Source organism: Drosophila erecta, unplaced genomic scaffold, assembly GCF_003286155.1.
Source record: "Drosophila erecta strain 14021-0224.00,06,07 unplaced genomic scaffold, DereRS2 tig00000000-arrow-pilon, whole genome shotgun sequence".
Taxonomy (NCBI): Eukaryota; Metazoa; Arthropoda; class Insecta; order Diptera; family Drosophilidae; genus Drosophila; species Drosophila erecta.
Window position 1 is genome coordinate 4,850,361 of NW_020825194.1, and position 27,759 is coordinate 4,878,119.

A 27,759-nucleotide genomic window follows, 5' to 3' on the forward strand; every position below is an offset into this window, starting at 1 on the left:
ATCAGCAGGCGTCGAATTGTGTTTTCCTTCGGCCACTTCGACCCATTTAACATTTCATTAACAATTTAGAGTACTTAAGTGTTTGGGTGAGCAGATGGAGGTTGAGAACGTGGCTGAAATGACTAAAAAGAAAACACTTAATGAAAATATTACGCGAGTGCGAGTAAATTGAAAGCCAAATGCATTTTAATGCCGCGTTCTCAGCTAAAATGAGGCACAAACACAAACAAGGGCGCACTCACACAGGCACACATCCACATCCACATCCGCATCCGCCAACCGGAAGCCGCAATGTGCAATAAAGATTGCAAGGCGCGTGAGTGTTGGTGGGAGCAGCACTGAAGAGCAGGGGTTTCGTGCACTTAGAAAAATACACTTCCCTCACTTGAGAGAAAAAGTGTTTTAATTAGGGCACTACACATGCATTTCAAGATCCGCAGGCACAAACAACTGCTAGTTTCGCTAATAAAGTTGGGTTAAGTTCTCTATGCGAACTGGGCATTTTTTCGCTCAGTGCTCTAGATGCGGCGGATGTTGAACGAGAAACTTTGAGGCAGCACGTAAAGATCGTTGCCATTGATTTATGCGCCGCGTGCCATTGCGAGCGTGAAGCGTGCAACAAGCTCGGCGCACAAAGAGCAGATTAAATGGGGGCAGAAGGGCTGGAATGGATGCCCGACCGACCAGCAGATGACCGTGGAGCTGTTGCCGTGGCCAGCTGCTAAATAAGTGTGTCAACGTGGGCCCTCGTCTCCATTTACCAGCATAACACCCGCCCACTTCCACTGACAGCGCAATAAAGCGCGCTCCAAAGTATGCTAAGATTCCGTTCGCCCCAAAAATCGTGCCGGAAATGCTCGAAACGGGAAATGCTGCTCTCCAAGCTATTTTGCGCTACGAAATTTGATTAAGTCCGCGCTGGCGATGAGTTCATTGCGCGTGCAAAATGATTCGCTTAACGGTGGCAGGTTTTTGCATAGAAGCTGGATAGCTGAGTGGACCTACATTTCGCTGGAGAAGCTCTAAAATTATTTCTAAGGCTATTTTTCCATTTATCACTAATGCGCCTTTTTATCTCCTATTTAGCTAACTAAAATATTAATTACTTGAATAATTGCTCAATTGTTTAAGTATGGTATATGCTTGTCAAAGTACCATTTTGTCAGTTTAAATATTTACCATTGATAAACAAGTCACAAAGCAATTAAGAACAAGTGAGCGAGTAAGTGCAGTAACTTAAATGAGATAAATAAAGTGAAATTGCAATTACTTCTCAAAGGTCCACCCCAAGTGACATGAGATAGCTGCAGGACATGGCCGGTTACATCCAGCAAAGCCACGAACATGTTAATTAACGAATGGTTCATGGTTCGAACTGGTTGCAACTACAACTGCCAACCAGGACCTAAACCAATTACAATTGCTGGCCAAAATTGCGTCTGTCAATGGCTTCAATGCTCGATTTTTGTCACACATGACATGAGTTGCAGTCTGGCAGTGGCCAAAATGTAGCGGGGCCACAAATCGAACAACGATTGTTGAACATGCAGCATCAGCGGGAGGCAAGTCCGCAAAATATAATCCAGGTGGTTGTTGAATTTTCGCAAAGCCCCAAATGGTGTTGACATGGCGGGGCTTTAAGTTACGTGCAACTTGCTTCAATTAGCAGTGCACATCTATTTTTTATTCCCCGGCCACCGCTTTATTATTCAAAACTGCAACGGGTAATGAGCCCAAATGAATGATAAATTATGCAGAGGCGTTCAGAATCACAGCGCCATGAATGCCAAGTTAGCCAAGCGGTTACGGCCAGGCCAATTTGGCCAAAATGCGCAGCTGTTGTCGCGGCTGCATGATTTGCATTAGCCACGCCCAGGGAACTTCGATCTGCTCCTTCTTTCTTGGCCCATCAGAATGCAGTTTTTTTGGTGCAGTGCATGTTGCACGTCATGTTCGCCATGCTGGCCATGTTGCAGCGCCCTGATTTATGACCACGGGTGTTTATTTGCTGGTCGTGGCCGAAAACTTGCCGCGCCGAGATTTATGGGCAGCCCAAGACAAACCGCACGCAGCTTCTTGAGTCGTTGGATAAACTGCACTAATAAGTTGGAGACTTTAGGCCAAGTCAGTTGAGTGGCCGAGAGCTTGGGGCTGCCAGAAATGCCACAAGATACAAGGCAATAGACAAAACAAATGTTGGCAAAAGTTCACAAAGTTTTCAGGGCTCGCAAGGCGAAGGCAGCATAAATCGTTTTATTGAGCGCCATTCGGGCAAAAAAGTTGCAGCCGGCCAGCAATTTGCCAGTGCAACTCAAGATGATGTAACCAGGCACAATAAAGCGCAAAACTTTTGGCCAGCACAGGAAACTGGCAACAGACGGTCAAAAGTCGCTGTTGGGCCGATTGGCGAGGCCAATTGTTAATGGCTAATTATTTGAAGCTAACGTTTTTCCAATTCCACTGCGCGCCATGCTGCGCCTATGAGAGCAAAAAACCAAACCGGACAAAACCAAACATTTCTTGGCACATTTCACACTGAAGGGACAGAGGCGCACAAGAAATGCACATAAATTTTACTTAGCCAAGTTGCACAGAGTTTCGCCTGCCAAGTGGCAGCCAAAAGAAGTCAAAAGAAGTGCAAAAAGCGATAACAACAATAAGTTGCGAGCATTGCTCGAATGCACAATGCAAGTGGCGATAGTTTGCCATAGTTCAGCCAATGCCCATCCCTCTATTCTGCCCCTTTCGAAGGCACGCCCATGGCTCTGATGAATCGCCCAATAATTGGGTCTATTTAGTGATACCTCGATTCGTACCTAAGATACCTTCTGAGCAGCCATTAGCTGTTGGTCTTATGTAGTGATTACCATAAATTTCAAAGTTCCCCTTTGCTGATAATTGATATAATGAGAACTTATTCGTATAGATGAAAGGTTCTTGTTAAATTAACGAGCTGCAACATTCTGTGGCAGCCCTAAGCAGGCAGCCGAAATAAATATAATGAAATAGTTAAACCTTTTCCATAGAAAAGATGTACATTTTCGTCACACAACTGGTACCTCACCCCAGACCGAAAAAAGGTGAGTCCCCTCCCATCCGTGGTGCTACATCCTTTTAGTGTCAGGCAAAATGGGAAGCCGCCAGCGAAATTTATGCGAGTTTAACAAGCAGCTAGCAACAGCAAGGTTCCGTTACACTTTCTTGCAGCAAATAGGCATAAATTTGCATTTAATGCAGTCGACAAAAACGTGGGGAGGAGGGCAAAAAAATGAGCAGCACAAATGCCAAAAAATTATTCTGCTATTTAGTATATAATTTCCTCGAATAGTCTTAGTTGCTGTGGTGCTGGGTGGTGTGTTGTGGTCTGGTTTTTGGATACGTGGTCCGTTCTGCAGTCGCCAGGTGCCATTAAAGCCGCATAAATTTTTTAAACTTTTGCCAATTTGCATTGCAAATGGCTCACACACACACACACATGTCCCTGTCTAACATATACAAGTATATATATATGTGTGCATACATGTGCAGGCGCTTGTATTTTCGCGTTCTGCATGTGGTTCCGAAAGCGTTTGGGTCAGTCTATTAAAATGCAAAGAGCCAAAACCCCATGGCCCCAAACTCATTCCCTCTCTCTCACTCTCTCTCTTTCTCGCTCCTTTTTGGCGGCCGGAAGTCCATTTTGTCTTGTCGTTCACATCATAAATATGGACGGTCAAATGGCGGCTCTGTTTATGGCCAAGTGCTGTTTGTATGTGTGTGTGTGTATGTGTTGCCGCTTTTAATGACAATTTGTTGAGGTTGCATGAAATTTCAACGAATTTCATTTGGCACACATTTCGACCGTCTTCGCTTTTTACTACGTTTTCCTTTTTCCAGCCAGCCATAAATTTAAATAATTTTCGCTTTTGACGCCAGTGATGTGCTGATTTCGAGTTTGTCTGTGTTTGTGGTTTATGACAGGTTCTGCTGGCATTTTACCATGGAGTGGCTGAGGATTGGATAATTGTCTGGCCATCTCGGCTTAGTCTATTGAATTTTCAATCAATCTAATCATCATCAATACATGCTGGCTTTCGGTTCAGCTCTGCACATTCCATTTGCCACATTTTGAATGTCTTATTCATGCGCCTGCGGTTATGCAATGTTAAATTTATGGCTCATCATGGGTGTGCTCAATTCGTCTCAATGTCAACGCCCGAAGTTCTGCAATATTCACTGGTCATCAATATACTATAAACATACAACTTTGTATTTGTTGAAATGCGAAACAAAGCCACGAAATAACAGCTTTTTAAGCACAGATACGTATTTCACTGATGCAATGTTTTTATTTTCAGTGTGTTTGTCTCTGTTTTATTAGTTTATTACTTTCCACATGGATGGTTCGACATGACGAAATTCTCTGGCCCCAAAAAACAACAAATAAATAACCAGGAACACTACACCAAGACGCGAACTAAGACATCGACAAAGTTGTCGTCAGTTCGCTCTCACTGCTTGTCACTTAAAGCGAAAAACAATTTTTCTCCAGCTGAAGAAGTGTGCGTGCACATGTGTGTGTGTGGTTGTGTGTGTGTGTGTATGGAAGCTATCTGAAAACCAATTTTCGTTGCTAAATTGATGTTTATAGCTATGTAGGAGCACGCCGACGACGGCGTTGGGAATGAAGATGAAGAGACGATGATGCGGCCGTCGATGGCTATGATGAGCTTGTTGCGGCCACCGCTCGTCGCCTGTGATGAAGACAAAGTGCCAATGCGAAAAACTAAACGCCAAGCTCCCGAACAAGCCAAGCAAAATCGAGCCAAGCAGGTGCACATGGAGAAAAGTTCTGTCCACCAAAGTGGCTATGCATTTAGCCAAAGCCTATCACCTAAAAGAGCAACCTCAAAATGTGGTATGGTCACACTGCATCGAAATAAAGTTCATAGTGAGCCCTGGTCACACGGAAGATTTTTTTCCCGTGTACTGCAAGTGAAACTCGCTTCCAGAATGCGGCAATGAAAATCCTTTTCGACGCGACTCGATTCAACGCTGCTACCCTTCCTTCATTTGACAGCATTTTGATGCTTCCGCTTGTAATTTATGTGACACTTGCAGTGCCATAGATCAGGCAGCGGGGCCAAGAGATGAGACTGCTAGTTTCTGCTGGGATATCCTCGTTTTTATTAGGTGCCTGCTACTTGGGAGCTGCTTTTGTGCGGACGCTTGATTTCCTCGAGCAAATTTGATCAATTGAAACAGGCGATAAACAACGGGTGGAAATGACAGGTAATCCACATGCTGCACTCAGTTAATTAGATGGCATAGGAAGTGCACATAAATAAACAATTGGGTGGCAGCAGATAGCCCAGTCGTGTACATGCAATTGCTGCATATTAATTGAAGCTCACTCGCACACATCGTCTTCTTGGATGTTGAACACGGGAGCCCCCTCCCATGCCATGTCCTCCACCAAATGACTGAGTCATCAGCCCTCAGATCTGCCCCAAGTGGGGAATGCTGGGAGTAATTTAAAACGCTCCTGCTCGTGAATGCATTTGAAATGCTTTTCTACCGCCTTCCACTCGATGCGCTCGAGTGTCGCACCCCACGAAGTGGAGGGCAAATGCATCTGCCAGCGCCAACGCCAACGCCGTTATCCTGGGCATATGTCTAAGTCAGATCAAAGCCATAATGCTGGCTGAGTGCAACTGGGGTGTAAGTGCGGATGACAGCGATATTAGGGCCAATTAGATGTCCGACTTTGCTGAAGAGTATCACGGCGGAATGAAATGAATGGCCTTTATGGCACATTTGCTGTTAAATCATATTCAGCGGTGCTGAAATATCAGCTGAGATATTCATTGGTTTAATTGTATACCACAAGAATATCTATCTTAAAGTAAGTATATCTTTCAAACTGCCCCACCAGCTTTAACATCTTATCCTCTCATTATTCAACAACAAGTTAGTCATTATTAGCTGAGAACAGCTCAAGATATACAATCTATAAAATCTTTCGTTGTAAGTAATAAACTCCGTTGCAGTTCAAAGTACCGCTGCTTTTATCTGTAGTATTAATATAGATACATGTTTTATTGTATTAAGTATTTCCGCATGAATGTTTGTCACGTTCATGCCATAATTTAAATACTTTTCTATGTCTACTTATTTCACGACACGGTTCATTCATGAGTAAGTCACACCTGCGGCAAATGATGTCAGGTCTTTTCAGATATTTGTACAGCCGTTTATTTAATTAGATTCAGGGTCACTGAGAATTCTCAGCTCGAGAGCAGCCGTCAAAAACGAAATGTTTTCGCTTCTGGTTAGACATTTCATCACATCCGCTTGTTGGTGTAGGATAGAGAAAACCATTTCAATCACAGGCCGTCATGAAGCTGCTAATCTGGTTGTGCCTCCTCGGCTGCCTGGCCAGTGTCCATGGCATTTTCCTCGACAAGATTGCCGATTCATCTGAGAACGGCCTACTTGACGGTATCTTTGGACTCGAAGACTCGGATACCAGCAGCCACAACAAAACCCTACAGCATGCATCGCCACCAACGGGCATTCTGACACCGGTTGAATTGGCTGCTGAGGTTGTTCACGGTGTATGGGATGCGTTTTCAAAGGTAATTTTCAAAGTATGAAAAAACCAAGCCATTAGAATTGATACGTCAAAGAGTAGCACCTTTTAAGCGTTTTGGTACGAGATTTTAAAGTATAACTTGGGCTGAAAAGTTCTCGAAATCCAAATATTGCACCAAGTGTTGTGTAGGCTTCTTGCTTTCTAATTCTGAAACTGTTAACTACTTTAAACTGTTGTTTATAATCGCACTTCTTTTTCTCGCACAGGGAGTCTTGGGCCTTTTGGGCAGTTTTACTTCCGGTGATGATGGAGGCGACTCCCCAGCAACTGGAAACACAGCGTCCGCCACAACCGAGTCTACTCCGCCATCCCAGGAAACCACAACGACTAGAATATCGACGGAATCCACAACGGAATCCAGAACCGAAGCGACGGTGGAAACTACCACCACAGCTTCATCCACGAGTACTACACCGCCATGAGGAGAAACTCTGTCGCCCAACCTTCGCATCGGATATTGCTCGGCATTGTTTGCTTGCCAGCTGCTTTGTGGCTGGTGTATTTAAAGACCGACAATGCAAATATAAGTAGCAGCCACAACACTCAACGCAGCATGTGTTCATTATTTCGATATTTACGCAAATGTTGGGGACCTCGACACGGGCACATCCATTAGGAGCTCTTCCCTTGACAGACACTGATCGACAATGTCTCGGCTCAGTAGCTCCTTTTGCATCCTGTTCCTAACCATTCAATTGTCGCATTTCGTCCTGCCAGCTCCAACTGGAAATATGCCTCTGACTGCATCCGATGGCCTGGTGACTTTTAGAATGAGCATTGACAGGGAATTCGAGCAATTGCTGCCCGAACTGGAGCTCAAATTGTTGCAGGCACAGCATCGGGAAGAAGGTAAGTGCGAACTACTGAATCACATATCTAATATATTATATATAGCTGATGGATATTCATATGGCCTTCAGATTTGGAAGTGCTGCGCATGCAGCTGCTGCAGTTGAACTTACTAAAGTTGTTAGTCGGCTTGGATTGCTTTATCTTGTTGTGCCTGTGTTACTATGCCAGAGAAGAAAAATATCGCCCAGTTGAAACCGTGTGACAACCCTTTCATAACTAACATAGTTTGTAAGATGCACAAAAAAACACTTTAAATTATCGAAAAAATTAACGTTAAGTACGCAGTGTATTATAGCACTCTGTTAATTAATTTTGAAAACGTTATTGCTATGAAAATTTAGATTAGCTTATAAATTGTAGCATCGCCACCCATGAAGCCCTAATGGTGTGTTTTAAATAAACTGTTATTGAATAATTACGAGCCAATTCACGCCTGCTGTTTGTTTAGGCCCGTTTGGCTGGCATCCAATATAAAGCCAGTTCTCGCAGCACACAAATTCGCCCACTGAATGCATCGTTAAATATCGACAACAGTTGGCTGTATTCGGCTGTTTGTTGTTTGAACTTTCAGTTCATAAATATTAACAGCTATTAAAGCACAAACAAACACTGGCACCCAAGGCCAGTTCGGGCCAGCAAATGCCGGCTAAAAATTAATTTTAAAATTTAAAACTAACTGCATGCAATTTACGCGCAATTTGGCCAACGACTGCAATGTAAAATGCAGCTAGTGGCAAATGCCATCAGGTGGTTGGTGGCTTTTTTGTGGGCTCAGCCCTTTGGCCTAATGTTCATTTAATTAAAAGCGGAAATTGAGCCTGTGAGCCAGTGAGCCAGTGAGCCAGTGGCCAAGGCGGCTGAAAAGCGACGAGCCGTGGCCAAGAGTGTCCTAAGTGGCCGGGATGCTCGCTTTCTGCTCCTTCTGCAACTTTTTCCAAGGCGGTGGAAATATTAAAAACGGAAAACACTTTGGTGCAACTAATTCGCACAGGCTTCCACTCCGGCTGTCCTTTGCCATGTTTTCCTATTATTTTATACACACTTTTCTTTTTTTTTGGCAGCCTTCTTGGCCGGCAGAGTCTTGGCCAAAAGGGCGGCATACCGAAACGAGTTGAGAGTTGAACTGAGCTCAGTTGAGTTGTGTGGAGTGGAAGTGAAGTGAAGTGAAGTCGAGTGCCGAGGAAAAAGGAAGCAAGGCGGCGCAATTAGCAAGTTTACTGCATGAAATTATGAAACGCTTAATAAAAGCGTGCTTCGCCAGAAAGAAAATGGAAAAAGGGTTGAAAAAAATGGGAATATTCGTACAATATATTAAAACACAGAGCTTCACAAGTGCCGGCAAGTTAATTAAAAGACTCGCATATTTGAAAAGTTTGCCCTCCTCATTTTTCCATAGCCATCACAACACCATTACTGGTATCCAGTCGCCGCCACCCCATCATCATCATCATCATCAGCGTTTGAGGCTGCAATTTAATCATGTAAGTGCTGGCAAATTGTTGGCTAAAATTAGAGCCAGACAAATATTGCGCATACGCCTAGTATGCCAGTATGCCAGTATGCCTATATGCCTAGTATCCGCGTTAAAAGGATGTTGTTGGCTGGTTGCTGCTGCTGTTGTTGCTGTTGCCAAGTTTTATGCTAATGGTTTTCGTTTAAAGCCAAAAGTAATTTATTGTTGTCAGCGGGCGCCATCAAAAATGTTGCTGCACATTCATTATGCCTCCGAATTTGTTACGATGTGTGTGTGTGTGTGTGTGTGTGTGTGGGTACTTTCGAGTACACTCTTATGTGGGCTTGGCGTGCATTAAAATTGTAGCCAGCCAAACAAAGCCGAGAAACTTGCATAGAAATTAAGTTTGTGTTCTTCAGCAAGCAGACAGAGTCCTGCCAAAAACAGAAAAACAAAAAAAAAATGTTTTCTCTGGCGATTTGCTATTTGCCTTAAATATATACTAAATAAATTTGGCTTGAGCAAGTTTTTCATTCAGCTGGCCAAGCAAACAAATGCCGAGTGCCTAAGCCTTAACTAAATTTAAATATTTCACGCCAGCCACCAGCAGCACCATTTTATTCTCTATGCCATGTGACACGTTCTCAACCCATTGGCCCACTGGCTGGCTGGGGAAAAGCGGGAAAACTATGCCAGAAGATAAAACAGCCGCGAACTTTGCAACATGTTTACGGTAAAAACGTGATTTTCGGCACAAAAACGGAGCGCTTGACCAAATGTGGCCAGGATCTCTCGAACCCTTTGCCAACTGTAAATAAGTTGAGTTAAGCGCCGTGGCACGCGCAACGTGAGCCGCCCGCAAACCAAGGCAAATGCCCGGCCACAGCCATAAAAATTAAACATTTGTAGCTTTGTCACGTTTGTGTTGACACTTTCTTATCACAGTCGGGCGCAATGAGGGCCATCTACCCGCTGCCCAGCCCCCCAACTTCCGTTTCCCGCTCACGCCATCCACCCACTCGACCCGGCCTAAATATGTGCGTGTGCGTGTCAGCTTTGACTGCGGGGGTGACCCACCTGACCCCCTGAAATAAAACTTCAGGTGTGTGTGTGGGTGTGTGTGGGGGACTGACACCGACCTCTGACAGCCAACCGCTCGCCCCGAACCACCCAAAACCGCCCAACCACCGTAGCCACTCGTCGCAGCATATGCCAAGCGATTTCATTAAAAGCCCAGCAAGTGCGGCAACGTGTCAGCCTGGTTCTGGATGTTGAATGTTGGATGCGGAATACTGGATGCTGGATGCTGGATGCTGGATGCTGGATACTGGTTGCTGGCTGCTGAGTTTGCGGCCAAGACCCGGCCGCATGCCAAATGCCAACTTGGCGGGCTCTAGTGCCAGTTTTCGGTGGCATAATTTGCGTTTTCTAATTAAATGCGATTAGGGCGACATCACCTGCTGATCCATGGCTAGCAACCGGAGTTCTGGTCGTGTTGGTTTTACTAATTATTAATTATGATGTTGGTTAAATTGGTCTAGTACTAGTAGCAAGTTAGACTGCATGCCCAACAATTGCTTCTGCAAAGTTGATATAGCCATGTGAAAGATTGGTACATCCCTTGCGTGCGAGCATTCATTAAAACGATTTTGTAGAAAAATCCACACTATTCACATACTCAACGTGTTTCCTTTCCTGATTTAGGGAGCTCCTTTTCAGCAAATGCGGTGAGCTGGCAAACTAGCAATTTTCATTACGAGTTGAAGGCAATCCTCTCAATTTCCGAGCAGAAGTGATTTCAATGGCATTACCCACTCCCATTTGACTCGGCCAACATCTCAGTTTTTAATTCTCCTCCAGCAGCTGGCTCAGTTTTAGGCCGATATTTGCATGCGGTGTTGGCCGAAGTGCTGGTCCATATTTTTTGGTCAGAAGTTGGGCCAGGCTACGGAGTATGCACTCTATTCCGACCACATCGACCGAGAAGGTCCAAGAGTTTCTAATGCGTCGCTCTTGGCTTCAGGATGGGCTTGATAATTTCATTTGCATATTGTATACGGGGCACTGTTGCTGCTCGCATGCGCTGAGATACATTTTGGGGGCTGAAATTTATGACATGCCATTTGAGCCGGGGCTTTGAGTGGTGGAGCTGTAGTCCTTTGGGGAGTTGTTGCGGAGGTGACTTGGCAACTTTGTTGCCATGCAACTTTAATGAGTTGACGCACGAGACCACAGAACTTGACACCCAAAGGCTTTAAATTGAAAAAGTTTAATGGGCATGCGTATTTGATTAAGGTTTGGAATTCTTTTTAATCGTGGTTTCGGCGGTGGCTTTGTGCTCGGATGCAATAATGGCAAGTGGGTGCACGGATGCACATTTATTGACAATTTCGTGTCTCCCTTTGACACCTGATATGTAGGCGAAAGGAAAATGGAAGGGAAGGGTGGGGAGGGGAGGGGAAAGAAAATGAAAGGAAAGGGAAATAGCTGGAAGCGTATAATATTTGAATTCGGCTTGGGGCTTTTCTCGCAAAGTTTTCAGCTGTCCTTCGGCGACGGGGGGAAGTTGGCAAAAGTGCCGGGTACAAAAAGTCCTGTGGCTTGCTGCCTTTGCTTATTGCTGGCAATTCAATTAAATGCAGAGCTGCATGAAATACCCTTTTCTGAGTAGGGCCATGTGTGTGTGTGTGCGCATCGGAAATCCATAAAATGCATCACATGCCAGCAAAGGCTCAAAAGTTTTTCCCAAAGGTGCCAGAACATTTATTATGCGGCAGGCGTAGTGTGGTGATTTTTTTCTTTTTTCTATTTTTTTTTTTGTGCGGCGCAGCTCGCACAGCTCAGCTATTTGTCTCAATTGCAATCAAACTTTGTGGCTTCCACCGAGTTCCCTTAGCCAGTTTCGCTTTTCTTTTACCCATTTTGTCACGCAAATTGCACAAAAGTTGGATTGACTTGGGCGGGAAATTAAGTTGATGGTTTCTTCTTGCCAGTCGCAAGTCCTGATTCTCGACGAGTCCTTTGTCAGTTCGCCGTTGTGTTTGCTTTGCTCGTCTACGCATTGTCATCGCCGCTTGCCTTGTACTTACTTATTTAACTTGCAATTTTGGCAAAATTTCGCAAGCATATTAAAAAGTTTTCGGCTAGCTTGTAAGTGGCGCACTCGTCTGAAATAATAGCTGGCTGCCGGCAAGGATGCACTCTTTAATTGCAGCAGCTTAAGGAAATCAAGAGTGCACACAAAACACAGAGCAGAAAAGAACAAAATATCGCAGCAAGTATATACATACTGAGACTGAAACAAAACCAGTGCGCACCCGAAAAGAGAAGATAAAGCCGGGCCACAATGCACTCAAGCGCATTGACTTCCAACTAGCTTTGACTTGTGCCAAGCCAAGCGTGGATGGGCCAAAGTAGCTCGGTTGACAACCAAGACAGGCCCGACTGAGCTCGTCCTTGTCCTCGTCCTCGCCTTCGTCCTCGTGCTCGTCCTTCGCCTCGTTCCCTGCGGCCCGTGGCACCGTGAAAATCAATTGGGCACTGCGCAAGATGCTGTCCAGGATGCCCTGCTGGGCCACCAGGCTCCCCGGGTGTCGCCTGTTTGTCTACACTGGGATATTGGCAAAAAGTTGCCAAGTTCGTGTACTAAGGTGAGCAGCAGCAAAACTAGAGGCTTGAAAACATTGGAAAATGAGTCTTTAAGTGTGCTACACATAAAGTTTATCGTACTTTTGAACTCAGAATTCCTTAAAACATGTTGTGTTACATCAAATTCTAGCAGGCAATAAGTAAATGAAAGGCGCAACTATTTTTCTTAGTGTAGGCGCATTCAGCCAGGAGAGATGCGGGCAGAGACTGCAGCTGAGCTGGCTTTAGCGCGGCATTATGCATGCGTTTGTGCACGAATATGCTGCTGAAATGAAAAAACAACCAAACAATGTTTAAGACAACTTCCGTTTCCGGTGCTGCTTATGCTAACTCTTAGGCTGCTGCCTCCGCTGCTGCTGCTGCTGCTGCTGCTGCTTCTGCTATTACTATTACAATTTCTGTTTCCTTTCCGGGCTGCCTCTGCAACTAGCTTAATTATATATGAACTGCCACACTAATTGCCGAAATGGTTGCACGTTGCGTATGCGTATCTGGAAAACCCACCAGCTCGGGCGCACCCACACATTACGTATACGCAACGTACGGAATGCGCCATTTGTGGCGCTCAATGATTGAATGGGTGTTTGTTGTTGCAGGGCGATTAAATTACGTTTTGTTTGACTCAACACACAAACACAGAGACAGCGTGGAGCTCGCAAAAGAGGCAGGTCTGCAAATCTAGTACATTTGCCATTTGCATTTTCCCCGTAACAGTTTGTTAAGCTTTGAACTTTTGCAAATTACATGAGTCCTGCCACAGGATGTATGCTGTTTACTGCCCTCGCTGTCGTTGTTCCTGTTCTTCCTGTTCTCCCTGTTCTCCCTGTTGTCCCTGTCGCCAGTGTGCGTGTTTGTCTGTGCTAATGTGTCACAATCTGCATTGGCGTTAAAACCTCAGCCGGGCAACGCCCTCATCCGAACCCACCCACCAACTTTGGGCCCAAATGCATTTGGCCAACGTCTGGAGTTTGGGTGCTCTCAAATTGAATTTGTTATCAAATTAGTTTCATCAAATTACCATTAGGCGGCAATTTGATGCCCTACTTATTCCAATGTGTGTGTGTTAACAGATTGCTGCACAATAAGTCGAGCTCTCAGCTTCATCTTCTCTTGCCGTTTGGAATTTGGGGTTTTCTTTTATTGTAGTTGGCTTATTGCACTTGAAAGATTAGCTAATGTTACGCAACTATTTCTGTGCATTTATAAATGGGCAGCAGCAGCACAGTGTATTCACCAGCATGGCATTCCGAAAGGCAGCCAAAAACAGAAAGATTTGTTCCAATAATGCCTTCAGCCAACTTACATCCGCATATCTGTGAAGACCCAATAGCAGCGCCAACATATTGCCGCAGCTGTCCATGGAAATCGAGGGGGTTTGGTGGCACCTCCTGGTAAAGAGGGGGCCTGGCGAGACAAGTGCATTACAAGCTACTAGGTTATTGATGTATGTTTGCATAATGTAGACGGAACTATATACCCAGATATATACTTGTATGTAGCAGGCTGGTTGGCTGGCTGGCTGGTTGGGTGGACAAGGAAGGGACGAACAAGTAGCCAAGGAGTATGCTAATAATGTTTGTGCTTCAATCACATGGAAAAACAATATTGAAAAATACAACTTGTGTGGCAGCCACGAGCAATCGTTTAGGGCCAGAGCTCAGCCATTGTTTATATTGCCCAGCCGACACAGCGGAGGAAAGCAACCCAACACCAAACACCCATAGACCATCGACCATCGACCATGTCCCTTATAAAGAGTTATGACAATGTTGTGTCAAAGTGTTATTGTGCCGTATTTTGTTGCGCCACAAAAGCAGCGGCAACATTGGCGCGTTTAGATAGCCTGCAAATGATCCAATTCGGTTGGGGTTAAGCGGCCCAGTCGGTTCAAATATACGGAAGATGGAGCGATTTCAGCTATCTGTGCTTGATTGAGCGGTTGCCCATGTCCTTGAGGGCGCCATCTTCCTCCCTTTGGTGGCCTTCAACCGAAAGCCAGTGCTGTGCTGATGTCCTTAGCCCCTTTTATTAGATGTTTGGCAAATTATGCAGCACTTGGCTCTTGGCTTTGAGTGCTTTCATTTACACAGCCCGCAATGCAATGCACAAATTCTTAAACTTTTCAAACGATTTTTTTAATTAGTATCCAAGAGTTTGGAGTAATTTCGAGTAATTTATTTAGATGAAAGCCAGGCCACTGAGGCAAAGACAATTTCAAACCACAACTTCAAGTTGCAGAAATCCATTTTCAATTACACAAGAGTGTTCAACAGCAAACATTGAGATATGCTCAAAAGTTATCTCTGAGTATCCGGATGCAAGAACTCGATTTGATTGAAAATTAAGTAAAAAAGCAAGGTATACGTATACGTATAAACAAATTGTGTTGGGAAAATAGATTAATATTTCTTTGCGTTTGGCCAATCGAAATATTGAATTTTAATGGAAAACCCATTGAATAAGAGTGCCGGAAAAAGAAGCAGCTCTTAAGTGCATTTAAAACATTTTGGCAGCGGGTGTGGAGCCTGCATTTTGGATTCCGGCCAAATTTTCTATTTAGTGGTGCTAATGCTAATGGTTCTTGGCCAACCAACTTCAAAAACCTAACAAAACGAATGGCGTGAACATTTCACATTGCCCCGGGACATAACTTCTGCACCCACAGACTTTGTGGGCGTGGCAGTTGAAAAGTTGGCAGCCTCTGGAATTTACGGCACTCCGGCACAGAGATCAGTTAACGATTTGCCACCCAAATGCAGTGCCATGGTGACAAGTTGCTGCAGCCAGGTGGGTTGGCCCAAAAAACACGAAGCCATTGTGAGTGCTTTGAAGGGCTGGCAGGGATTGAATGAAACAATGACATCAAGGTGCCTGCCATAAAGCTCCTTAGTCACTCAATGCCCTGGGTATTTGTATGAGGTCGACAAAATGAACAGGAGCGATTGCAGTGGGAAAATGCCCTTTGTCTTTGTTTGTCTAGCAAATAATTAAGTACGTGATGTGTGTTTCGTGCTGAGACGTTTTTAAGCACTTTTCCGCAAACATTTGCACAGCAATTAAATGTTTTGCATGTCTGTTGGCACTGAGCAAATACTATCACATGTCAATGGATGCGTATCGGCTTTTGGATTTGGACTTGGATTTGCCACAGCATTTTGTCAGCCTCGCTCCCAGATTGCCAGCTTAAAAACTGTTCACGTGGCGCCATCGATGGCATTTGGAATTTGGAATGTGCTACGTCAACAGACGGAGGCAAAATGTGAAAAATGTGTGTCCCACAAATAAACAAATCAGGTGCCGCATGAAGTCCACCCCACTTGCCTCCTCATAATTTATGGCAATCCGGATGGAAGGGACTCCGACTCCCGACTCCCGACTCCCGACTCCGGATCCCAAGGCAAGGATCCGAAACCAATCCAGTCACCGGCAACTAAGGAGCCTAGCTGAAATATTGGTCAACATTTTGCCCCACTCGATTTGTTTATTATTTCCACCCAGCTCGGTTGGCAGAGCTCCAATCCAGGAGGCAGGAAACTCTGCCGGATCCGGACTCCGAAGACTTTTTCGAGAGCACAGGGCAAAAGTAAAATGGCAGCTGCCTCGTAGAAACCTCGAGTGTACTGGCATACATATATAGCCGTAATATGCATAAATATGCCAAATCACTTCAGCCAATTCGCTGGTTGACCTGGTTTAGTCAGTTTCGCCCGGGGTATTGGCTAGATTATTGTTTTAATTACCGCTCATTCAGCGAATCAAATGATTTTGAAAAGTTTGCGTAATGGTTCGTTTTTCTCGTTTTTTTGTTGCTGTGAAAAAGGGTTTTTCACAGGTCGGCGCAGGCGAAACTTATATACACTTGACCGTGTGTTGAATTTAATTAGTTATTTTTTGTAGCCCCAATATCATTGATATCCAAACATTGGTTAGTTTTCGCCGCGCATTTTAATGACTTCTATTGATGTGTGCACGTGCTCTGGTAACGCCAAACGCATTTCAAAGTGCCCTTTTTTATTCAGTACCACAATTTACAGCCTTTTTTTAGATATTTTATTAAAGTGAATATTCATTGAATATTCAGATTTAAAACTCTTGTGCATTAATTGAATCAAATATCCACTTCTACGGATAGTTCTCAGTTTCTGTGTTTGGTATTTCTTGTCTATGCAGTTAATTGGTATGTGGGCATCGCGACCGTTGCTGATTTTAGCCCGATTGGCTTTGCAAATGCCCGACAGTGGTTGTTGCACTCAAGTACTGGCCCTTTGAGCTCAAACTGGAACTCAAACTCAAACCGAGACCCCCGGCAGAATGTCCGGTGTGTAAACAATGGCACTGGGCCATACACTGCTATTTGATGCTTTAAATTAAAGCTCTGCGCACCATTAGGGCATCCTTTGCGATGGCAGGTCCTGAATATTATCTAGTGCTTATCGCTCACTCAGCGTGCTCGTCCATCGATACGTAATACTGCTGCAAGGTTGCGAGATTGTGGGTTATTTGTCGTTAATATGCAAACAGTTAACTGCAGCCACGCACATTACCGCAGCATGCGAGTGTGCGTGTGTGTGTGTGTGTGTTTATAGCATGGCTTATCGGCCCCGAATGTCCTGCATGTCCTGCATGTCCTGTATGTACGCCCTGCATGTCCGTGCTCGGCTCAAATAAGGCCGGGTTCAATCATAACCGGAAGCGGAAGTTAATTGTGCACATGTTTAATGCAGGCAATGGTTGATGGTTTAAGCACTATTCGCCCCTCCACAATGACAACAACAATTAGCGAGTGCAAATATGGTGGGGCAGCCGAAGATTACAAAATCCAGGCCAAAAACCAGCCGAATATTCGCATCCACACTGGCAAGCTGACGGGAAAAAAAGAAATGTAATTTGTCGCTAACCAAGTGTGTACTAACCTCATTTTACTAAAAGCATTAAAAATAAAATGTAATCACATGCTTCATAAAAGTAATAACTACACACACACACACATATACACGCACACAGGGACGCTCGTTTCTGTCTATGATAGAGCTTCCTGCACTTCAAAACGTGCCTGACTACGTGTCGCTATAAAAGTCCCTCCAGCAAGTGTGCGGAAGTGTGTGTCCTGGTTGTGTTCCACTCTCATGTCTGTCAGTGCCAAGAAGCAAATACATACTCCGTTTATGGGGCGAATAACGCAGCAACGTGCAAAATATGTGTCCTTGTCCGATCTTGAATAAATTATTACCTACTGCATTACTACCAAGTTTCTTCGGGCAAAGAACTCACATCAAATGAGACTAGTTACTCAAAGCACTGCGTGGAAATTCTGAAATAACTCGTAAGTTGCTGCGTGGCAACTCTAGCTATAATCCTGCAGCTAAGCCATTTTTAATCCTATATTTTCATTTACACGATAACTAATACTTCATTTATATATTCCCCGCATAAACGCTGCAAAATGAGTGCCATTGCCGCCATTGTCTATGTCAAAGAACTCATGGATACGCCGTACTGCCATTGGCGTCCATGTGCATTAATGTGCGTGAGCACATCTGATTTTTATGAGACGATTATGAGTTGCCTTTTATTATTTGCCATTGGGTCTGCCAAAGTGTTGCGGCAAGAGCACAGGAGCATTTGCCATTCGAATTCCCCACCAATCAGGCGTTTTTTCAGGGGCAAGCTCTTGAGCATTAATTAGTGTCAACACATAAGCCGACTTCGAGCTGGAAAAACACCCGAGTTGCTGAACAAAAACGTTTTCAGGTGCTCCTAAGCCATTGCAGCTGCAGTGGGCTTCCTTAAGCTCTCGTCGATGGGTGAAATGAAAATCCGAAATGACTTTGCACCCTGGCTTCCACTACAGACAGCTGATCACTGAGGAAAAAGAAGGGGTTTTTCCCTCAACACCTCTTACATATTAACCTAAATTGATAACGAAATACTAAGATTTTTCCTTTGAAAAGGGTAACAATGTATATTCGAAGTGTGAAACAAATGTTTTTTGTTTAAAACACATTACTTTCGCAGTGCTCCTGACAAAACCAGTGTGAATGAAATAAAATCTTCCAGCCGCTTCACAAATTTGCCTGATACCCAAAGTGTCAAGTGTCAGGCAGCTCGTTAGAGTCCTAAGTCAATTCGGAAGAAGAGCATTGTCATGTCGCATATGACAGCAAACAGTTGCAGTTTATTGGATCCTTCACTCCGTTGGGCATTTTACTTTTCCCAAATTTAAAAGTGAATAAATACAAAATTCATCCTGATTAATGAAGTGCCCTACAAAGTTTGAGATTTGCCGCATGACCTACAGCACGCTGCTGCTCGACTTGACATCCACCCACACTCACTAGATTCAATTCGATTTATCATAGAGCGCTGGATATTTTGCTTTAGGCCCCAACTTGGAGCCTACTCGTGCGCATATATATAAGGGGAGTATGGGTAATCTGCACGCTCACTTGGCCACGAATCTGTACGTGGCAGCCAAGGCCTGAGTGGCATGCTTCAAGGACACTTACACTCCAAAATGTTGTTTTCCTGGAAACAATTATGAAGTGAAGAAATGCAACTTAACAGAAAGCTGACACACCAGTAAATATTCCTTCATTTATTAATGCGTTTCTGCTGAAGATTTCTTTTATATCTCTCCTTTTAATGGGGTTTAATGGACACAAGCGACTTTACAAGTGTATCTTACAGATACATTAGTTTACGTATGAAGCCCTGACAGACTGGCCGTGCGTGGCCAACAAGCCCAAGTATCCCCAGGATACATCCTTAGTCCCGAGTCCTGAGTCCTACACGAACGGTCAGTGGCCGTTGGCAAAAGTTTATAATAGAATTTTTAAGCATGAATAATTATGTGAAGTAGTCTTTCGGCCAGCTGCTGTTGCTCGCTGCTGCCTTGATTGCCTCTTGTCCTTTTTTTGATTATGCACGGGCAGACATCAATTTAGCTAATTAGGTTAATTGACTTTAATTTAATAAGCACGCGACCAGACTGGCCAACAATAATCGATTCGAAGAGGTCATTTAAATGGGCGCACTTGTGGATGTGCTGTTTTGGGCGACTGTCTTCAGGCTTTTGGCGCTGAAGCTGATGCTAAACTGAATGCAGATCACAATGTAGCTGATCATTCCAAAAATAAACTAGGAAAACAGATTACTTATAGTATTTACTAAAGGAACTGTTCAAATTGCTTACCTTTCCCAGCATTTCTGTGTTTATGTCCACCATTCCGCCTGCACTAAACCTATATTTCTCCTGGCTCAACTGCAGGTTTAGACTTCTCAAAGCCGCATTTAGCTGACTATTACGTCGATCTGCGGTGACTGTGTAGAACATTGACCGGAACTTTCGCTGCATTGCATCGCAACGTGTGCAGACATAGCAGGGCACCACAATTTCCAGTAGTTTGATGCACTCATCCATGGCGACATCTGTTGGAAAGGAATGTATTTGTATGTATTTGAATTTGTTTATACTAACAGTGCTGGATGGACACTTGTGTGTGCTGAACTCTGCTGAGGTAGAGCCAGTAGGGCAATGCAGAGGTGTCGATGAAGAACTTCATGAGCAGGGTGATCAGGCTCAGTTGAAAGTAGTTCTCCAGACACCGGATAGCCTGCCACAAGGAGTTATGGATTGCCTGCAACTTGGCCAACTTCTGCAGTGACAAACGGCGTATGGACGACATCTCAAATCGGGTTCTGTGCAGCTCATCCAGGACATTTGACCCGCCGACGATGAGTTCTTGATAAAGAAACAAAATCACAGCACAGTACAGTGTGAACTCGGAGAAGCGAGCCAGCAAAACCAATTCCGAGTATGTGGCGTATAAGGTAAGAGCGCGATCACTGTACACAGTCACTACGATAAATATTAGCCATCGTACGACTAGGGATCCGTAGATCCAATTGCAGTATTTCCGCACACGATCCGTCTTATCCAGTGTACCCAACTGCAATTTGATTTGGTTGTGGACCGCCTGCAGCTGCCTATCCACATCCTTGCTGCAGTTTGCCCACAGTAGCTCCAATACGATGATCGCATGACCCACAACTAGGGCAACAAAGTTGCTCAGGTCGATGGTGCTGGAAAATCGATCGTTCAGGAAATCGTAGTCCAGTTCATAGTCGAAGCTGAAGCGCCAGTAGCTCGAAAATACCAGCGATATAAAGAGCAGTACATAGCAGAACACTTTCGCGCAGAGATTCTGACCAAAAGGCAGCATTCCCAAGCACTTCATCAGTCGCCTCATGTGAAGCAACGAAGCGGCGTGCAGTTCTGCCGGCATTTGTGCGATTACTGAAAGTGACCACAGGTTCTCTCAGTGGCTGGTGTTTTGTAATTGGCTAATTGCTGTTGTCGGACAGGGAAAAGCCAATTAATATCTGGGGTGGAACACTTTGGAAAATTGAATAAATGAAGTGTCAAAAAATCTCCATTACACTTATGAAAAATGTTTCAATTTGTCGTCCCCAACTGAGGCTGCCTGCCTGCCTGGCTGCCTGCTGATAAGATCCCTTTTGTAATCACCCGAAATGACACATTTCCCATTCAAATTAGCATCAAAGTGATGTTAGAGCCAAGTGGCAGCAGATGCCCCAGTGGCCATAAGTGAAATGATTTGTTAATTTCATTTCGCCACCACTCATGCACACTCACACTCAAGCACACAATCGCAGCTCGTGGGGGCGATGAAAATTGCTTATCAAAAATATGGAAAAGACGAAGGGAGGGAGACGAAGGGGCCCCACATAAATTTGCATGCCTTTATTGCAACCACAACGAGGACTGGCAAACAAACGGGGAAACGAACAAACACGCATGCGAAGCCCGTTGCCACAGAAGGCAGACACTTACATCCGCTTTACTGGCTTTTATGCAACCACCGTGGCACTTTGTTTGCACACTTGTAAAACACCTGCAGAACGAACGAGCGAGCGGGCGAACGCCTTTGGCGGGAATATCAGTATGTGTTTGTGTACAAAATAATGACTTAATTGCCTCGCCCCCTGGCCGCCCAAAGGCCACCCAACCAAGTAGCCACCCAACCAGCGATTGATCCAGCCGCGTTTCCACGTCTGCGAGTGGGCTTCATAATTCCGCGCAGGTGTCGAGGAGGCTTTGTCTTTGATTGTTCGTCTGGAGTGACTCTAATCTCTGCCAGCCACACCATCAGCGGCAGGATTGTCGAGGCATATATGTTCTGCTGCACGAGAATCGCAATCTAGGGCACTTGAAGCTGAGGCCTCTGGTCTGGGGTTCAATTGAAGCAATTGTGCGGCGTTGATTTGTATAATTTTGTAATTTGTATACCAAAATGGTGGCCACACATGTGCGCTGGGTGGGGCAAGCCATTTCGCCAGTTTGGGGTAAAAACGTGTATAAATAAATTAAAATGTATGCGCGGGTGGGAGACATTCAGTTTTGGGGCGCTGCAAGAGTTTTAGGGCTTAAATATATACCCAAGCTTGATGACATGTTGGCTTAATACAAATAATTCAGTTCGTACCAGTGATTTCCAGTGATTATTTCCCATAAATGTAATGCATACAAGTGGGAGAGTTATGTAAATTAATTAAATTGATTATGTATGGCAATAAATTAAGTTTCAGCCATTGCTAAACACTGACTAGATATTCGCATTTTTAATTACATGCATGAAATTATAAGTTTATACAAACGGATTTCTGGATTATTTAACATATTACCTCATTCGGGAACTGCTCATCCGCCCCAATCGCAGTAATGCGGCAGTTGCTAAATGTAATTATCGAAATTCCTGCCGCACGATGACTTGTCTATATGGTTATGATATGCCATAGGCAATGGGACTACTAAGCACCCATACACGTGGCCGCGAGGATTGCTACTCTGAGATGCCAGGAAGTGGAAGTGCGGTTAGTGGGTGCGGCTGGAAGATGCTCAGGCTGAGCTAACTTGGTTTATATGGGAGATTCTAGTGCTGCAAGCTGAGCATTAGACACGCTCCTGTGGAACAGATGCTGATGACGACTGGAGGAGTGCCCCACTTGGGGACTCATATGTGGTGGTCTGTGTAAGTCAGTGCGAGTTATCTGATTTTAATTTGGCACAATTTCCCTTTTCGCACCTGTTGTGACCTGTGCTCCGCTTTCGTCAGCCCATTAAAAATATGCAAATATAAATATGCTAATTTGCAGAAAATTGATTTTGCAATTTAATTGAAAATTCCATGGCAGTCGTGTTGTGGTTGTTTGTGTGGTGCTGGTGGTATCCAGAATGGTGTGAGTGCTCTACATGTGTCTTGTAGCTGCGGTTGTTCGAGCAGCTGCCACAAATTGCATAAATACGAACAATACTCGCAACATTTCCATCCTTCGCACATCATTTGCAACTTTTTGGGGCTACGCCGCTTTTAATGGCATTTAAATTGCCAAAATTACAGCACGCATCGCCCAGAGCACCGAACCGGAAAAAGAGAACGTAGCTGCTGTGCTGAAAATCAATAGGAACAAAGTTCAATTCGGCTTAGAGCCATTGCCACTTCCTGACAAATGCCACGCCTGATATATGGCCCAGACTGGCTCAATAAATTCCATGTCACTTTCTCCGTGTCGACTTGCAAAAATGCCCTCCCCTTGTTTGTGGGGCAGGATGTGTGATAAATGTGCGGCATTTGGCGCGCAATGCAAACATGGCACCTTAAACTACAATCAAAAATAATTGCATTTTCCACCGGCCAATCATTATGAGAGATGGGCGAGGGAGGAAAAAGCGCAGATGGACTGGCGAAAAAGCACGGAGAAGTCACAAGTCCGGACAATCCCTGGCCAGACAATTGCAAAAAGTCAGCCAAATGGCAGCTAACATGGCCAGCTAAGTGATAACAACACGTACGATTGCGGCCGAGATATTAAGGCAAGGGTAGAAACTATTCGCAAAAGGGTAAGTGTTTCAGGAAAGGATATGAACAAATAATTTTAGAATTTACAAAGTTATTAAAGCCAACTGCAAAGGCGTCTTCAACTTATTTTAGCAGCAACTTATTTTAGACCGGTTACTATGGCTTGTGTGCTATTTGAGCATTTTCATTGCTATAAGGCTACCCCCAGCTGTACGTGTGTGTTAGTTTGGAAACATCATTTATCTTGTCTTGGCGGCGAGTCCAAGTCGCCTGCAGTCCGCTGACTTGGAGCTCCGAATCGGACGGGACTGCGCAGTGACCGAGACAGCCAAATATATATTCTGGATGGCTATAGCTATTTATTGCCGAATTGGCTTATTTTCTCTTATATTTAGCTCGCAACGCAGACGTGGAGTGGAATGTTTGGCTCTATTTTTCACTATAATTGGCAAGGTTAAACGGGGTGAGGCCTCGGAGTTCATTGATGTCAAATGGAAACTCGAATTGTGTGTTTTGCCGCGGCGCAAAGGTCACTGGGACAATTATCAAAAGTAGCGAGGACTGCTGGGGATTTGAAGCGTAATGACAGCTCGCTGTTTGCGTGCTTGCCTTTCGATTTCTTACTTTGCGCTTTTTATTTCGCCATTTGGCTGGATGGCAGACAGCGCAATTAGGCCAGCAAATGTGGCGAGCGAAACGCGCGCTGCGAAATGGCCGAAATGAATGTCCTGCCCCGGGCTCTCACATCCAGACACACCCACACGCAAGGACACTAGGACGCCAGGACACATCCTTTGCCCCTCTTTGGGGCAAACAATCGAAGATTTATTGCCCCTCGGCGCATTCTTTGGCACTGCGAATGTGCAAATTCGCGCTGAAATATATTCCCAGCAGAAAGTTGTGTAGGCGGCCCCTATAAGTGTGCTATACTTTTGCCACAAATCATAATCGATTCATTGACAAGTCGTCGCTCCATTTCCCTATCCCCGCCCCATTTGCTACGGTTTTCTTAAAGAGATTAAGAGAAAATATATAATCGCAACAAATAAAAATTGCAGTTCTGTGTAAAGTCAGTGACTCCTGACATATCTTTTAAACTCTTGCTGAAGAAAGTTGCTAAAATGTAACGACAGTATTGTTGGCAAGAATATATGATTTTTAAAGAGTGTGCTTCGTTCAGTACTTGAGTCAAATTTCAACATTATTTAAGGCTCAGAAAAGCAATATCTAGTATTTAAAATTACTCAGCTCGCAGGCTTGTTTTGGTGCGGATCATTTGGGCAGACGGGATTAGTCGAATTAGGAAGTGCCGGCTCGGGGTTTTCATCAATTTGGGGCCAAGGACAAGTCGAGCCTTTAAGCCGATTCCCCTTCGCCTGTCGACGTTACACATGACGAGCTTACGGCTGGCCATTGAATATTTACCAATGTGTATGAAATTAAGACTGAGATACTTTGAGGCAACAAGCAGCTCAGCTGACTGCCAAGGTGACGGCATTTCAGACGGGTGCTAAAGGTTTTTGCTTGCATGGGTATTAGGATGCGGAGTCCTTGCACAAGGACTCAAATCCGACGTGCACGAGATGCTGCTTATTGCTGTTTACCATATTTTCGCTTATTTGTTTGTCGACTCTGGCAAATATTTGAATTTGAATTCAAACGTGCTTGACACATAATACGCCGCCCGAAGCCCCACTCCTCGTAGCCTATTTCGCTGTGCAAATATTTTATGAATTTCAATGGGCCAACAGCATTGTGGAGTGGGCGTGGTGCAGCCTGGCAGGTGACACAAATGCGCCGGCTAATAAAAGGCAACAAAATGTGAAATTAGTTTGACACGTGTACCGGCGGGAGAGAAAATGGAAAATAAAGAACTCGAGCACGGATCAGACAGCTGCAGAGATTTTCGCGTTAAAATAATGTCGGCTTGGGTATTCGATGCTGACAGGACACCCCCTTGCTTGAGTATTTATGAATATCCTTGAAATCCACACCCAGCCTAATTATATGCGTTGCTTGTGGCATGTAATGCCTTTCAGTACTGGAATGTTGCTTTAATGTTCCTGCGAAAATAATGACTCCTTGTCGCAATCAGTGAAATAATTTCATTAAATATTTTCCCATCTTAATTATCCGGCCACTGTTGTATTTCGATATTGCACTGTAGTCGTACTTACCTTTAAGCTCTGCCAGCGACCACACACAGGCGTATATGTTTTCAAGGAAATGCCTGTAAGAAAGGCTGAAAGCCATGGTATCAGTAAATGCCGTCTGACAATCGCATCCGCACAAACACATCTCACCACAAATCTACTTAAAACGCAATTAAGTTGAATGCAGTATGGAAATGCTGCTGGGAATTCGGTTCGCTGACGTGCCTACAGGAGGGCGAAGCGAGGTCCTTCCAGTTAAACAATGGCAGACAGTATAAAGATCCAGATGCATAAGCCCACACCCCCACTCACCCACTAGCTACACTTTCTCCTAGAGCTCCGCATGTGCAGGCTAACGTAATTTTCACAATAAAATATTCCGCGAAAGGAAAATAGTAAAGAAGATGCTACCGCGCTTGATGCGACTGAAAGAAAAACTATCAGAATAATCCGCGCGGTAAATTCCTCAGAGAAGTTGTAATATTACACTGGAGAAAATGTAACGAATTCGGCGGGCAGAAGACACTCCACTTCCACTAATGTGTTTATTTATTATTATTATCGAACAAAACGGCGCATATTTGAACTAAATCCGATCACTGTAACACTTTTTATAAAGCATTGAATAAAGAGCAAAAAGGCGGAAGGGAGATATTTGACAACATATTATAATTTATTCAATTTATCCACCTAATTTGCTGTTGTAAATAATATTCAGGTTGGCTAAGGTACTTATCAGCTTTTTAGCAGAACAGTGTACCTATTTCTCGCCGTGTAGGAATCACCTAGGACTGCAGCATATGGCAGTTGCCTTGAGGCCATATCTTCCACTTTTCGCCGAGCTCGCTGATGACTTAAAAGTTAAATTTGTTTTTGAATAAACTTGAATCAACTTTTGGCCAAGGAGAAATAAAACACGATGCAGACTGCCTGTTGAGAAAAAGGGAGAATAGGAGGGCGTGGGGCGGAGTTCAGCACTTCAAGGTTGTTGGCAATTTGCAAAACATGGCCAGGTAATTGATACGAGTACAGCTGGCAGGGAGAAAAAAGTGAAAGCAGCCCGGCAAAGAAGTCTCGCAAATTTGTGGAAATGCATATGGCAAATTGTTTTCAACCTAGATGGGTAAGTGCGTGAGCTCCTTGCCAAATTAATTGTGCGTGCTGCCTGTGTGTTGGCCTTGCCAGGCCGAAATGCGAAAGTTTTGGCATTCAATTGCGAAAATTGCGCAGAACGCCTTTGTTGGGGCTCATTAGGCACTTGTGAGGCCCACGAGTGCGAATCTGAGCTGGCTAAATTGTGAGTGCATTATGGCCCGAATGCCAAGTTTATAAAGCCGTTTGTACACATGCCAAGTGTTGTGGAGCCGCCAGTTTGCAGCTTGAAGTTGGAGCTTGAGGCTGGGAGCTGGGGGCTGGGAGCTGGGAGTTTCGAGTCTGGATCTGAGGACCAAGACATAAACAAACGACCGACCAGCAGTGCAGCCTGCTTTTTCGAGCAGAAGCGAAAGGAATTTCCTTGCCATAAATTCACTAAAAGCTTTTGCAACGAGAATTTGTAGCTACCTTCCGCTGACAACATGGCTCACCTGTACAGGTGAGTGGGTTCTGTGGGCTTGCTGCTCAGGTGGCTGTTCAGGTGGTGTTCGGGAGCCGCAGGATCCAGATCCTAGTGCCACCATGGGGTGCCCAGTTCGTTGCAGTCGGACCATTTTTCTCGCCCAGCAGCCAAAGCGAAATTTACGCCTCCTGCCTTCATTATTATTGCACTTGGCCAACACACCAACGCACACACACACACACACACACTCGAACACACACAATTGCTGTTGTTGGCGGCTTTTGGCCACCGCAGACAATTTGGCAAACGTGCAAAAGAAGTTTCTAAATAAAAGTGCAAACTAAATGAGCATTTAGTGTGCTCGCGTCGTAAATTCCTGTTGAAATATTTCTGTCGTCTTACAATTTAGCACTGCCAGCTCACTTGACTTGTGCAGTTAGTGAAGTTCAAAGTCTTAAAGCGTTACCTTTTTTGTAGGCCCTTAAAACAGGGCAAAAACTGGGGAAAACTTGCTATGAACATAAGAAGATAATGGATCTTTACAAGCCATATTTATAAACCATATGGTGTTGATATGCATT

At 44.6% G+C, this 27,759-nt stretch overlaps 3 protein-coding genes across 3 annotated transcripts; 2 read left to right on the plus strand and 1 right to left on the minus strand.

Moving 5' to 3' along the window:
- The first annotated feature begins 6,275 nt into the window (after nt 1–6,275).
- Nucleotides 6,276–7,181, plus strand: LOC6554584. The gene is made up of 2 exons (XM_001981504.3): nt 6,276–6,617; nt 6,841–7,181. The coding sequence occupies exons 1-2, from the start codon at nt 6,378–6,380 to the stop codon at nt 7,054–7,056; spliced, it is 456 nt and encodes a 151-aa protein (XP_001981540.1). The 5' UTR covers nt 6,276–6,377; the 3' UTR covers nt 7,057–7,181.
- A 69-nt stretch (nt 7,182–7,250) lies between these two features.
- Nucleotides 7,251–7,912, plus strand: LOC26526850. The gene is made up of 2 exons (XM_015153926.2): nt 7,251–7,483; nt 7,555–7,912. Exons 1-2 carry the CDS (start codon nt 7,282–7,284, stop codon nt 7,686–7,688), a joined length of 336 nt encoding a protein of 111 aa, XP_015009412.1. The 5' UTR covers nt 7,251–7,281; the 3' UTR covers nt 7,689–7,912.
- Nucleotides 7,913–19,148: 11,236 nt separating this feature from the next.
- On the minus strand, nt 19,149–21,168 carry LOC6554586 (putative gustatory receptor 98a). The gene is made up of 3 exons (XM_001981506.2): nt 20,065–21,168; nt 19,780–20,015; nt 19,149–19,724 (listed from the first exon to the last, which is right to left on the minus strand). The coding sequence occupies exons 1-3, from the start codon at nt 20,870–20,872 to the stop codon at nt 19,608–19,610; spliced, it is 1,161 nt and encodes a 386-aa protein (XP_001981542.1). The 5' UTR covers nt 20,873–21,168; the 3' UTR covers nt 19,149–19,607.
- Nucleotides 21,169–27,759: the final 6,591 nt, after the last annotated feature.

Coding starts and splice junctions, on each gene's coding strand:
- LOC6554584 (XM_001981504.3), top strand. CDS start 6,378: ATGAAGCTGCTAATCTGGTTGTGCCTCCTCGGCTGCCTGGCCAGTGTC. Junction 6,618..6,840: donor TATGGGATGCGTTTTCAAAG/GTAATTTTCAAA, acceptor TTTCTCGCACAG/GGAGTCTTGGGCCTTTTGGG.
- LOC26526850 (XM_015153926.2), top strand. CDS start 7,282: ATGTCTCGGCTCAGTAGCTCCTTTTGCATCCTGTTCCTAACCATTCAA. Junction 7,484..7,554: donor GGCACAGCATCGGGAAGAAG/GTAAGTGCGAAC, acceptor TATGGCCTTCAG/ATTTGGAAGTGCTGCGCATG.
- LOC6554586 (XM_001981506.2), bottom strand. CDS start 20,872: ATGCCGGCAGAACTGCACGCCGCTTCGTTGCTTCACATGAGGCGACTG. Junction 20,016..20,064: donor ACAAGTGTCCATCCAGCACT/GTTAGTATAAAC, acceptor CCTTTCCAACAG/ATGTCGCCATGGATGAGTGC. Junction 19,725..19,779: donor ACACAGAAATGCTGGGAAAG/GTAAGCAATTTG, acceptor CTGTTTTCCTAG/TTTATTTTTGGAATGATCAG.